Genomic DNA, 11,820 nt, shown 5'->3' on the forward strand with positions numbered 1-11,820 from the left:
GGGATAACTCTAGTGGTTAGAGCTTTCCTCCCGGTTCCAAATATATATATATATATATATATATATATATATATATATATATATATATATATATATATACATACGGGAGGGTTCCGCTAAAAACAGGGCTTATGGTGAAAACTAAAAACAGCAAATCTCAGCCATTGATTATTAATGATATAATCTAACGGTTGAAATACAAGGTACACAAAATCTTAGCAAATTTCAGCAAATCCTCTGTTAATTTTGCTGAAAAAACGCAAAATCTCAGCAAATTTCAGCAGATCCTCTTTTCATCTCATTATCAAATCGTCAATTCCTCAATTCGTCAAATTTTAGGGCTACTTTGATTATTTACTCCCAAAATTGAGGGCTCGTGATTCTTCAATAATTTGGGGCTTCCTCAATAATCTTAGTAAGTGTTCTTCATTCTTTAATTTCTGTTTTTAGCTGAATTTCTAGTTGATTGCGGCTTACTATACCGATATAACTGTGATTATTTCCTTGTATATAAGCTGAATTTCTTGAATTTCTATTTGATTGCTCTGTTTTTTAGTTTCAATCTCATCAACTTGTAGTTTCAATCCTCATCAACAATATGCTCTTTTTTCGTTTTTGTATAATATTTGCAATATATATATATTTTTTTTTATATTAAAGTTTTTTTTTTCCTGGATATATGATATTAAACACTAGGAGAAATTGTTGCACATAAGGTGTTTGTGTATTTGCTTAAATGACTAACACCTTGCTTAATACCATATAGTAACTCTTTTTTATGATACCATAACCATATATTTTAGACTGTTTTTGTTGGTGTCCAGTTAGTTTCAATCTCATCAACTTGTAGTTTCAATCCTCATCAACAATATGCTCTTTTTTCGTTTTTGTATAAATATTTGCAATATATATATATTTTTTTTTATATTAAAGTTTTTTTTTCCTGGATATATGATATTAAACACTAGGAGAAATTGTTGCACATAAGGTGTTTGTGTATTTGCTTAAATGACTAACACCTTGCTTAATACCATATAGTAACTCTTTTTTATGATACCATAACCATATATTTTAGACTGTTTTTGTTGGTGTCCAGTTAGTTGCACCATGGAATGGATTATTTTATTATAGTACCCATTTTAAACCATATATTTGATATTATATGCAGACAATGCAAGAGGAGTCAGAAGAAGGTAGTTGCTCAAATACATCTACAACTACCAATGTTGCTGAAAACTTACCGTCACTAAAGGGCCCAAGTGTGTGTTACACTCCCAGAGGAACAAAAGAGTTTATACCGTGTTGTCCCCCTGAACTAAAGCCTACACTTGGTATGCTTTTTGATTCCTTACTTAAAGGTGTTGATTTTTATAAGCAATATGCTAGATTTGGTGGGTTTGTGGTAAGACTAGGTACTGAAAAGAGAATTAAAGATAGTGATAAAGTCTACTTGAAATATTTACATTGTAATAAACAAGGGTTTACGAAGGATGGTGAAACTAAAGCAAAAGTTTCTAACAAAGATAAAAATCCTAAAGCTAGAAAAAGAACCATAAATCGTGTTGGATGTAATGCAATGATTGGGTTTAGAGAACGTTCAGATGGAAAATGGATGGTTTATGTCTTTCATGAATCTCATAGCCACAATCTTGCTTCTCCCAACACAATGAATTTTTTGGCAAATGTTGGAAACCTTAAACTTGGCCAGAAAAAATTCATTTTTGACAACTCTAGATTGAACATTGGTCCAAACAAGTCTTATAAGTTGATGAAAGAACATCTTGGTAGCTATGATAATATAGGTGCAACATTGAATGATTTCAAGAACTTTAATCGAGACTTGAAAGCTTACATACAAGAGAAAGATGCTTCGATGTTTATAAACAATTTGAAAGAAAAAGCTGAAAACAGTGAAGGTGCCTTTTTCTTTGAGCATTGTATGGATGAACATCAACGCTTGACAAGAGTATTTTGGGCAGATGCAATTAGTAGAAAAAATTATTCGTTGTTCTGTGATATGATTACATTTGATACAACATTTGACACCAACAAATACTCTATGGTTTTTGCCCCATTTACGGGTGTTGATCACCATGGTAAGTGTGTGACTTTTGGGATAGGCTTACTTGCAAAGGAGGATATTGAATCCTTTGAATGGTTATTTGAAACTTTCTTAAAGGCAATGAATAACTGTCAGCCTACCTGTATCATGACAGATCAAGACCCTGCGATGAAAGTGGCAATTGAAAAAGTTCTTGATAAGGCAAAACATAGGTTTTGTATGTGGCACATTATGAAAAAAGTGCCACAAAAGGTAGGGCCCAAATTATGCTTAGAAACTGATTTTCTTCATAAACTAAACTCTGTTGTGTGGAATAGAGACCTTGAACCAGAAGAATTTGAAATTGGTTGGCAGTCTGTGATGTCTGAATTTGATTTAGTGAATGAAGATTGGTTCAAAAATATGTATAATATAAGGAATATGTGGATTCCTTCCTACTTTCGTGACCTATTTATGGGTGGGATTTTAAGGTCAACTCAAAGATCAGAGAGTGAAAATAGCTTTTTCACTAATTTCACCAATCAACATTTGTTATTGGTTGAGTTGTGGTTTCGCTATGAATCTGCAATCGATGCTCAAAGGCACACACAAGACAAGTTGAATGCTACTTCAAAAACTACACATCCCCAACTTGTCACCCCCCTGTACTTGGAAAAGCATGCTGCATTTGCTTACACTCATAATGTATTTTACATATTCCAAAAGGAATTCAAGCATGCTTTGTACAATTGTGGTATAAGTAATGTTACCATCAAAGAAGAAGAAGGGATTGAGCAATATAGAATTGTTGACAACACAAGGAAAAAAAAGCTATCATGTCACATATGTTTTGTGTTCTAATGATGCTTCATGCTCTTGTAAAATGTTTGAATCTGTTGGAATATTATGTCGTCACATTCTCTTTGTCATGAAAGGAAAGTTCTTATTTGAGATTCCAAGGCAATATGTTTTTACATTGTTGGACTAAAGAAGCTATGAAGAAACCAATTTTTGGCTTAAACAACTTGCTTGATGGGGCAGAGAAGGATAAGAAGCAAAAGCTAGTTGGTGATTTATGGTGCAGGTTTTTTTCATGTGTAAGTCTTTGTGAGGAGAAAGTTGAATGCCTAGAGTCATTGTTGTCTAAGCTAATATCTTTTGAAAATGAGATGAAAGACTTGGATTCTATAAGTCCAGTTGATAAACGTGAGGCAAAAAATAAACACATCGAATTATTTGTTGGATCTAATGACATAGTTGTTGATATTCTTCCTCCAAACAAGTCTTCCAACAAAGGTAGTGGTAGTGGAAAAAGGAAAAAAATCTGACAAAGAGATAGCTATTGAGGAAAGCCAAAGGAAAGATAGACTTTGTAGAACTTGTGGTCAGAGAACAAACCATGATAGTCGGAATTGTCCGCAAAAAAAATCCAACTTGAATGAGGTATTTTTGTAGAAAAAAATAAATAAATTTTGTACTATGTTTACTTCCACTAGATTTTCACTTTATATATGTTCGTGTACATGATTTCAGGATTTCAAAGAAGAGTAGAAAGGCTGCAAAACCACTTCATATTTACAAGAAGCAACATCGGCTACTGACAGCCTAGTGCTGAAATAGAGGAGATGAGAGGAAAGAAAGAACATAGTGCTATAGTGCCCTTTTTATTGATATAGTGATTGTTATTGTTTCACATATATTAAACAGGGACCTTTTATTGCTCAAATTTTATTGATAGGGTGACCTTTTATTGTTAAACTTTTTATTGACCTTTATATTGTTATTTTGATGTAGTGACATATTGGCATATGATAACTTCAATTTATATTATAGTATGTGTTTTTAACGTCATAGTGACTTTTTTTCATCGTATTGACACCTTATTCCGTGATAACCTTTTTAGTGATATAATGACCTTTATTATGATATAACAACCGTATAAAAAATACTCACATTTTAACAATTCTTCTAATCCACATCGATTAAGCCAATACAAAGTTAGGGAAGGAGGGGCTCGTTCTTTTAATTGATATACTAAATGAATAGCTTAAGAATAGATTAATATAAATACGACACTTTTACCTAACACATTGAACTAATAACATTTTAAATACATAGTGACCTTATAATATAGAAACCTTTTAAATAACATAGATACCTTTTTAAATACATAGTGACCTTATCATATAGAAACCTTTTTAAATAACATAGGTACCATTTTTTTATAACATAGGCGCCAAATTTATAACTAATATATATTTCACTAAACTTTCTTGAATGTCAATTAAAGATTACATATCAAAAGAACTACCAATACCACCAATTCAAAAGCTTTGTATGAACTGGAATCATATCATATTGTTCTATATTAACACTTATACAATTTTGTCAGATTATCCATTTGTTGATGCAAACTACATCATTACATTAGATTTCCTACTTCTGTGCAAAATACAAATACTTCCGAGCAAAAAACTTCATCCACATATTCGTTAGTCTGCCTATACTTTCTTTTCCTTTTTACCTTGCTTTGTTTTCTTCTTAATCCCATCAAAAACATCTTTTGCAACTTGACTCCTTATTAATCTGAATTCAGATAGCTTTTCAAGAACTTCATCTCTGACAATGTTCATATCAGATAATACCAGAGTAGCAGCAATCTGAGCTCTCAATGTCCGTCTAGTTGAAACCTAAATTTAAGCAAAAATTAGAATAAAAAAGCTAGTTAAATTCCATGGAGGAAATAGTTAATATAATAAAAATTGAAAGCCAAATAAAAAAAATGAGACGAGATAACCGTTTTCAAAACATTGCAGTCGAACACATCAGCTCCATCAAAGTAAAGCATGCTGACCATAGTATAAATGCCACTATCATTATTCTTCTGTTTTCCAGACTTCCAATTTACAGAAGGTGACTCCAAAGTATACTCAATCATGTTCTTCACTGAGTCATTACTTTGAGGAAGGCGTTGATCAAGAAAAGTACTCAGCATATCACTCTAGGCAAAATAAATTAATACTTTAGGTTCCATGAAGCATATCCTAACTAGAAAAATACAAATAAAATCCAAAATATCATATTTTTACCAGAACATCAGAGAACTTCTCAACCTCACTCATGTACTTTGTATCATAACTCATATTATCTATGAACTGAAGCTTTTCTTCCTTCAAATTCACAACAATTAGGAAAAAGTGCTCATTCAAGAGTAGGAACAAATATCTGCAATAAATAAATAAACAACTATTAAGCTTGAAAAACTTAATATAAAAGTACTTAGTTGAAAAATGATTGTCAACATTTGCAATGTATTACCAACTCAACATTTGCAATATCAAAATCATTGCAAGGAATGAACAACCATCTTGACCAAATGTCAAATAGCTTGTCAATGTCTTGTGTGTTACTATCTGTGTTTGCAACTTTCAGTAAAAAAGCCTAAAAAAGAACAAACATTAATAAATATTAAAAAAATTAGAAGGTAGAGTTATTTTTCTTAAATGTAATTACTTGCATTACATAGTGACTGTTTTCATTGCATAGTGAAATTAATTTATGAATCATAGTGACTGTTTTCAATACATAGTGAAATTAATTTATGAATTTTTTATAATGAACAACTACCATTATAATGATGTAGTAACTAAATAGCCGAAAGATACTTACACTTTGAGAAACACCAAAATATAGTTTTTGAGGTCCATGTGCACTACTCTTCTGGTTTTCATTAAGCAACATAGCCCAACAATCAATAATAACAGAAGATATAGCAATAGCCGGTGCACCTAATGAAAGGAATTCATTCCTTGTAATCTCAAATGGTTTGCCAAAAGATACCAACACCTCACTGTACAAGGAAATAAAAAGACACATGTATATTAACATAATCACTTATTATTAAAATTTGAAAATAAATAACAAAAAGAACAATGACATGACTTACTTGAGATCGAAACCATGATAATCACTAATGCAGTAGTCAACAAGTTCCTGGACAACTGCATCCAAAACCTTCATATCCTTATTACTTGACTTCATATATTTAGTTACATATGTAACTTTATCACCAAAGAGACTAACATCCATAGCAAGGGAGCATTTAGATTTTCCATTACTCAAAACATGCTCAAAACCTATCCTTGGAACCTCACCAACTACAACATTAATCTCTTTTGCAGGTGCACCATTATCATCAATATCATCATCATCCAAACCATTAGGCACTTTGCTTACCCAATTTACAAGAGACACAATCTCATCAACAATTTCATGAACACGAGGATTCATAAAGAATAAATCAGTTTGGGACATTGGAGGTGTCGAAGTTGAAGCATCATTAGATTTACGAGTCTGAAATAACACTTTCAATTCATTCATGTAGAAGTTAGATACCACTTCTAAATCTCTTTTCATGAGCAAAAACTTCTCATAAACTTCCTGTGAAAAAAAAATGTAGCACTTAGATTTTAATAAAATAATTTGTGACAAAAAAAAAAAAAAAAAAAAAAGAAAAAACTAAACAGACAGACAGAATTAAAGGGTAAAATACTTACATCAATAGCAATTGAACGGATTTCCTCATTAGACATTGAACTGGCAGGTAGCTCAAACTGAATAACACCCTTAACATTGCTACGGACACCTTCATAAACAACAGATTCTTTTCCAGAAGTTTGATTCACAGGAGCTTCCTTGAATTGATTACAAACAACTTGTCCATCCTCAAATTGCAACTTCTCACTCACTGGATATGTATCAAACTCAAGAATTCCACACCCAAAACCCTTGGACAACTTTTCATTTCTAATTCTATCTCTTATATCCACATCAGTCCAATGTTGAATTAAAGGTATTGTAGAATTTAACACAACATTCCTAAACCTCAATCGATGAAAATAGATAATCTCTAACATCAAAACACAACCACAAAACCATTCTATATTTCCTTCTTTGTAGCTCTTCACAGCTTCACAAAGTCTATCTAAGACATATTTTGACCAATTATAAATTCTTATTTGATTAACATCAACCAAACATTTTACAATTCTCAAATCCACAGTTCTGTTGGACGTAGGTGCTAAAAAACTTGAAAAAGCATGCATGATAAAAAGTTGTCTGAATTCTTCCCCACCATCTACTAGTAAAGGGATCTTAGATTCCAAAAAACCCAAAGGAATCTGATCATTCTCACCCATAAGACCAAAATGAGACCTCCATTTAACCTTTAAATCATAATCAGGGTTGATGACATTAGCACAACGAGAAATTTCTTCAACTTTCTTAGATGTTTTGCAAGGAAGGCAAAAAACATCATACACATCAAATTCAGTCACAACAAAATCTTTTTTACCATCAATAGTAAACATGCAGCTACCATGATCAAAACAATCTACCAACCATGATAGCATATCAGTTGCAGTTCGTTTCACCTTCAAAGATAACAAACCTCCAAAGCCAATTTCTTTAACAGCCTTGATTTGATCATCTGAAAAAGTTTTAATCATCTCTACTAAATGAAATGGCCTGCAACGTGTTTTAAATCCTCGTTGCACCCTGTAACAAGACATACGAAAAGATAAACAAAAGAAACCAAAATAGTAGCCTCTTTTTATAGCATAGTGACCTTTTTTTTAAACAAAACTTCAAAAAAAAGAAACAAATATTCACTTACATATGTACATCACTATCTATGATTGCAGATTCTTGCCTATGAATCACAATGTTCTTATCCTTATTTTCCTTCACTTTCTTCACTTTAAGACCTTCATTTTCATCCAACTTTCTCTTCTTAGCTGGCAAAACAATAGCATGTGAAGAAGAAGACTTATTCCCCTTCTTTCCTTCCATCACAGTTGACAAAGGTATAGCATTCTCAATGTTAGAAGGTTTCTTTTTCTTAGTGATAGCTTTCTTTTTCAATCCTTTTTCAATACAAGCATCTTTATCTCTGTTAGTATCATCATCGATCATTTTGCTTCCACCATCAATATGCTCTTCATCTTCATGATCGAGATTGATACATGCTAAAAACACGCAAGCATATAGTTATATATACAATTATCTTCATTTTAATCTAGCAAACAATTATAATATAGCAAACTAATAACTTAAAAATAATAATCATTGTCATTGATATAGTGACCTTTTTCAGTTACATAGGGAACTAATAATATAGTAACTTTTATATTAATATAGGGACCTACATTCTATAGTATTAGGAGACTATCATAATACAGCAACTAGTATATTAAGGTTAATAATCCAAAAATCAAACATTCATCATACCTCCTGTATCTTTCAATTTAACTCCTCCTGTTGAGCTACGAAGGCCTCTCCTTTTTTTAAAAGTAGCACCACCTCTAGTTCTCACCATAGTTATAAAATCTAATCCAAATCGAATGAAAATCCTTGTTGCACCCTGTAACAAGACATACAAAAAGATAAACAAAAGAAACCAAAGTAGTTGCCTCTTTTTATGGCATAGTGACCTTTTTTTAAAACAAAACTTCAAAAATAACATAGTCCAACACCCCTCCAAAAAGATTCAGTTTATTTTGGTTTGGTTTAGAACAAGTTCAGGTCATATTCATATTTATGTCTTTTGACAACCAATTTGTTTACGAATAAAAAAATCAATTCAAGTCAGGTCAGGGCAGTGAAAATCAGATCAAACTAAGGTATCCAAATCCTCGAATTCTGGCTACCTTGATTCAAGTTCAAAACAGGCCTAATTCAGAAATTTTGAAGCAAAATCCAGTACAGAGTCAAATTAACCATGCACATATGTCAGACTAGAAGTACACTTTTCAACAGTCAAGAAAGTCATGTAGATGTCGATTTAGCATGATCAGAAGCAATCTATCACAAATCCACCCCAGATGTTTGTTCCTGGGTTAGTCGCTTAAGCAATCTGCTAAACACCAAAAATCGGACATATAGAATCAAAGTCAGTATCTTAAACCAGGAAGCATTCTTCATACTTTATGTTCTTTCTTTCTTTCTTTCTTTCTACGGTTGATGTGGAAAGAGTCTTTGCATCAATATCACAAACACCAGAAAATTTATCTAAGTGCAAAAGGCAAATAATTCATGTAGGAACCTAATGACATTTGATGCAGCTGAAACCACTTCAAATCACAAATAAGAAAAGACAGGTTGTAAGAGAGAAACACAACAGCATCAAGGAACACCAATGCAACCAAGGCAGTTAGTCCATCTCCAAACATGTCACCATGTTGGTCAGGTCTCAATTCCAGATCATCATTAGCAAGAGATTGATGACCATTCCTGTTGCCTACACCAAACGGAACACGGGAAAATACAAATCGAGTTGGACACCAAGTGGAAGCAGGAACCAGTGTAGCTAATTTATGTCTCCAAACTCTCACTAATTCACTCACAAATTCACTAAAAACACTTCAAATTACTCAAAATTCGAATTAACTACTCCAAACTCTCACTAATTCACTCACAAATCCACTAAAAACATTTCAAATTACTCAAAATTCGAATTAACTACTCCAAACTCTCCCGAATTCACTCACAAATCCACTAAAAACACTTCAAATTACTCAAAATTCGAATTAACTACTCCAAACTCTCCCGAATTCACTCACAAATCCACTAAAAACACTTCAAATTACTCAAAATTCAAATTAACTACTCCAAACACAAACACACACACACAATTCGCATTTTAGCTATTCGCATTCCTAACAGGCATTAATTCGAAATCAAAATCCACAAAAATCAGCTAAACTCGAAATCAACAAAAACAAAATTATGCTCAACAAAAATCGTGTTACTAAGAAGATGAAGAAGAACAACAAAAGCAGAATTTCGAGCAAAAATACACATAAAAACCTAGTTTACTTAAATTAAGAAAAATTAAACAAAATACATTTAAAAAATACTTCTACTAAAACGAAACTTAAGTTGAAATTCAAAAAATAAAATCAAATCGAAAAAATAAAATAAAAAAACATGCAAAATTACAAAATTAAACAAAAATCATACACGAAAAACATAATAGACATTAAATTTTCGGTTGAATCTACAAAAAAGTACTCATGAAATTCCAGCAAACAAAATTTCAGAAACCTAATAACCTCAAATCGTGCAAAAATAGCGAAATTACCACAAAGAACTCACCTGATAATAGATCGTAGAGCTGAGAAATTGCTAAAAATCAAAGTAATTGAAGCGGTGTTGCTGAAGGAGTTCGCTGATGGTAATTGAAGCGGTGTTGCTGAAGGAGTTCGCTAATGTCGAGAAATTAGGAGAGAGAAAGTGAAGAGAGAAGGAAGAGGAGGAAGAAAATAACAGAGGAAAGAGAAAGTGTTTTCGCGGGAGGAGAGAGAAAATTAGGATATATATACATTAAATATCATCCGTTAGATTATAATCTACGGCTGGGATTAATTGTTTTCATGTTTTCACCCTAAGACTTGTTTTTACATGATCCTAATCCTATATACATATATATATATATATATATACTAGTGTTAGTATAAAAAATATACATGATCAAAGTTAAGATAGAAATATTGTAAAAATTAAAAATGTACATTTCACTTTTAAAGACATTCACTAAGGAGAATCAATATTATGCATCTATGTTGTAATGCTATTTATTGCAATTGAACTTCCCCGATTGAAAAAAAAGGAAGCAAATATAGTCTTGAATCATATAGTTGGTTGATTTGTCAAAAGTTTTGACAATATTTTTTTTTTTTTTTTTTTTTTATGTTGAATGTATTATGGGGGTTATAAATTAATCTTTAAATTATATATATAGACAATAAAATAACACAAACAACACTTGCTTTAATAATAGCTTTTGAGTGATGATTAAGACCATATCACATTATTTATCAATATCTGATGATCTATTAAATATTAATATTCGCTCTTAAATGATACTCCATATAAAAGTAAAATGCACCCAATGCAAGTTAAAACAAACACCAAATATACTGTTAAAATACACTCAAAAAAAATTAAATTATCTTTCTATTTGGAGGGTCATTACTCAAAAAAAATTAAATTATCTTTTTTTCTTAACGGTAATATTTTTTCATCTACTTTTTTTTTTAATTTTTTTTTATTTTTTTTATTGAGATAGGATTCACACTCATCAATTTATTTTTATTTTTTTTTCTGCTTTTTCACTCACATAAAATCATGTATAAATGTTCCAGCGACAAATAAAGGACGGAAATAATATTGATTGTCCTATCCCCAAAGGTAAGAACTAACTATATTTATCAAAATCCATTAATTTGAGTACCTACTTTTTCAACTTTAACTTTTTAAAACTTTTACTTGGCTCTTCACTTATTATTGTCGAGCTAAAATCAATACTCCAAAAAAGAAAGTATGGCTTATATGGTAAGCAATCCAATTCTAACCCCGGAAAAAAGGCATTGCATTTACAAAAACGTTTAATAATCAAACTAACCAATCATTCAATGAGCCAATTAAGCACAAGAAAATCTTCGATTTCAGTGGATAAGAGTAAGTAATTAATGTGCAAATTGCATGTAATAGAGGATAAATTATAAAAAAATATTTAAAAATTGAAGTTAACCCAAGAAATTAAATGCTCTTGTTCATAGAAGTTCTTCTTCCCTCTCTTCTAAAAACCCGTGACTGGTTGACCGGCTGTAACCGGTAAGATATTGATTAATTCATTAACATTAACATTATTTAATTAATTATTGGAGAATGATATGCAGAATCGCCTAACTAAAATAAGTAAAATTAATGAGTATTGA

The 11,820-nt window shown here is 31.3% G+C and overlaps 3 protein-coding genes across 5 annotated transcripts; 1 reads left to right on the forward strand and 2 right to left on the reverse strand.

The window, feature by feature from the left end:
- The first annotated feature begins 295 nt into the window (after positions 1–295).
- LOC110734597 (protein FAR1-RELATED SEQUENCE 5-like) lies at positions 296–2,902 on the forward strand. Its single transcript, XM_021914760.1, has 2 exons — positions 296–415; positions 1,169–2,902. The coding sequence occupies exon 2, from the start codon at positions 1,172–1,174 to the stop codon at positions 2,900–2,902; it is 1,731 nt and encodes a 576-aa protein (XP_021770452.1). The 5' UTR covers positions 296–415; positions 1,169–1,171.
- Positions 2,903–4,285: 1,383 nt separating this feature from the next.
- LOC110734318 lies at positions 4,286–5,248 on the reverse strand. Its single transcript, XM_021914423.1, has 3 exons — positions 5,131–5,248; positions 4,839–5,042; positions 4,286–4,731 (listed from the first exon to the last, which is right to left on the reverse strand). Exons 1-3 carry the CDS (start codon positions 5,182–5,184, stop codon positions 4,543–4,545), a joined length of 447 nt encoding a protein of 148 aa, XP_021770115.1. The 5' UTR covers positions 5,185–5,248; the 3' UTR covers positions 4,286–4,542.
- A 35-nt stretch (positions 5,249–5,283) lies between these two features.
- On the reverse strand, positions 5,284–10,509 carry LOC110734317. 3 transcript variants are annotated; one of them, XM_021914421.1, is made up of 7 exons: positions 10,196–10,509; positions 8,330–8,462; positions 7,716–8,067; positions 6,598–7,597; positions 5,988–6,481; positions 5,711–5,891; positions 5,284–5,482 (listed from the first exon to the last, which is right to left on the reverse strand). In XM_021914421.1, the coding sequence occupies exons 2-7, from the start codon at positions 8,415–8,417 to the stop codon at positions 5,339–5,341; spliced, it is 2,259 nt and encodes a 752-aa protein (XP_021770113.1). In that variant the 5' UTR covers positions 8,418–8,462; positions 10,196–10,509; the 3' UTR covers positions 5,284–5,338. The 3 variants fall into 3 exon arrangements, with proteins under 3 accessions (XP_021770113.1, XP_021770114.1, XP_021770112.1); XM_021914422.1 differs by lacking the exon at positions 10,196–10,509 and having other exon boundaries at positions 6,598–7,266; positions 7,474–7,597; positions 8,330–8,926; XM_021914420.1 differs by lacking the exon at positions 10,196–10,509 and having other exon boundaries at positions 8,330–8,926.
- Between the last annotated feature and the right edge of the window lie 1,311 nt (positions 10,510–11,820).

Source organism: Chenopodium quinoa, unplaced genomic scaffold (genome assembly GCF_001683475.1).
Source record: "Chenopodium quinoa cultivar QQ74 unplaced genomic scaffold, ASM168347v1, whole genome shotgun sequence".
NCBI classification, from domain to species: domain Eukaryota; kingdom Viridiplantae; phylum Streptophyta; class Magnoliopsida; order Caryophyllales; family Amaranthaceae; genus Chenopodium; species Chenopodium quinoa.

Excerpts from the sequence above, each read along its gene's own strand:
- LOC110734597 (XM_021914760.1), top strand. The coding sequence starts at position 1,172 with ATGCAAGAGGAGTCAGAAGAAGGTAGTTGCTCAAATACATCTACAACT.
- LOC110734318 (XM_021914423.1), bottom strand. The coding sequence starts at position 5,184 with ATGAGTTATGATACAAAGTACATGAGTGAGGTTGAGAAGTTCTCTGAT. Across the intron at positions 5,043-5,130 it reads AGAAGTTCTCTGATGTTCTG|AGTGATATGCTGAGTACTTT; the intron begins GTAAAAATATGA and ends TATTTTGCCTAG. Across the intron at positions 4,732-4,838 it reads ACTGCAATGTTTTGAAAACG|GTTTCAACTAGACGGACATT; the intron begins GTTATCTCGTCT and ends GCTTAAATTTAG.
- LOC110734317 (XM_021914420.1), bottom strand. The coding sequence starts at position 8,564 with ATGTTATTTTTGAAGTTTTGTTTTAAAAAAAGGTCACTATGCCATAAA. Across the intron at positions 7,598-7,715 it reads ATAGATAGTGATGTACATAT|GGTGCAACGAGGATTTAAAA; the intron begins GTAAGTGAATAT and ends GTCTTGTTACAG. Across the intron at positions 6,482-6,597 it reads TCCGTTCAATTGCTATTGAT|GAAGTTTATGAGAAGTTTTT; the intron begins GTAAGTATTTTA and ends TTTTTTTCACAG.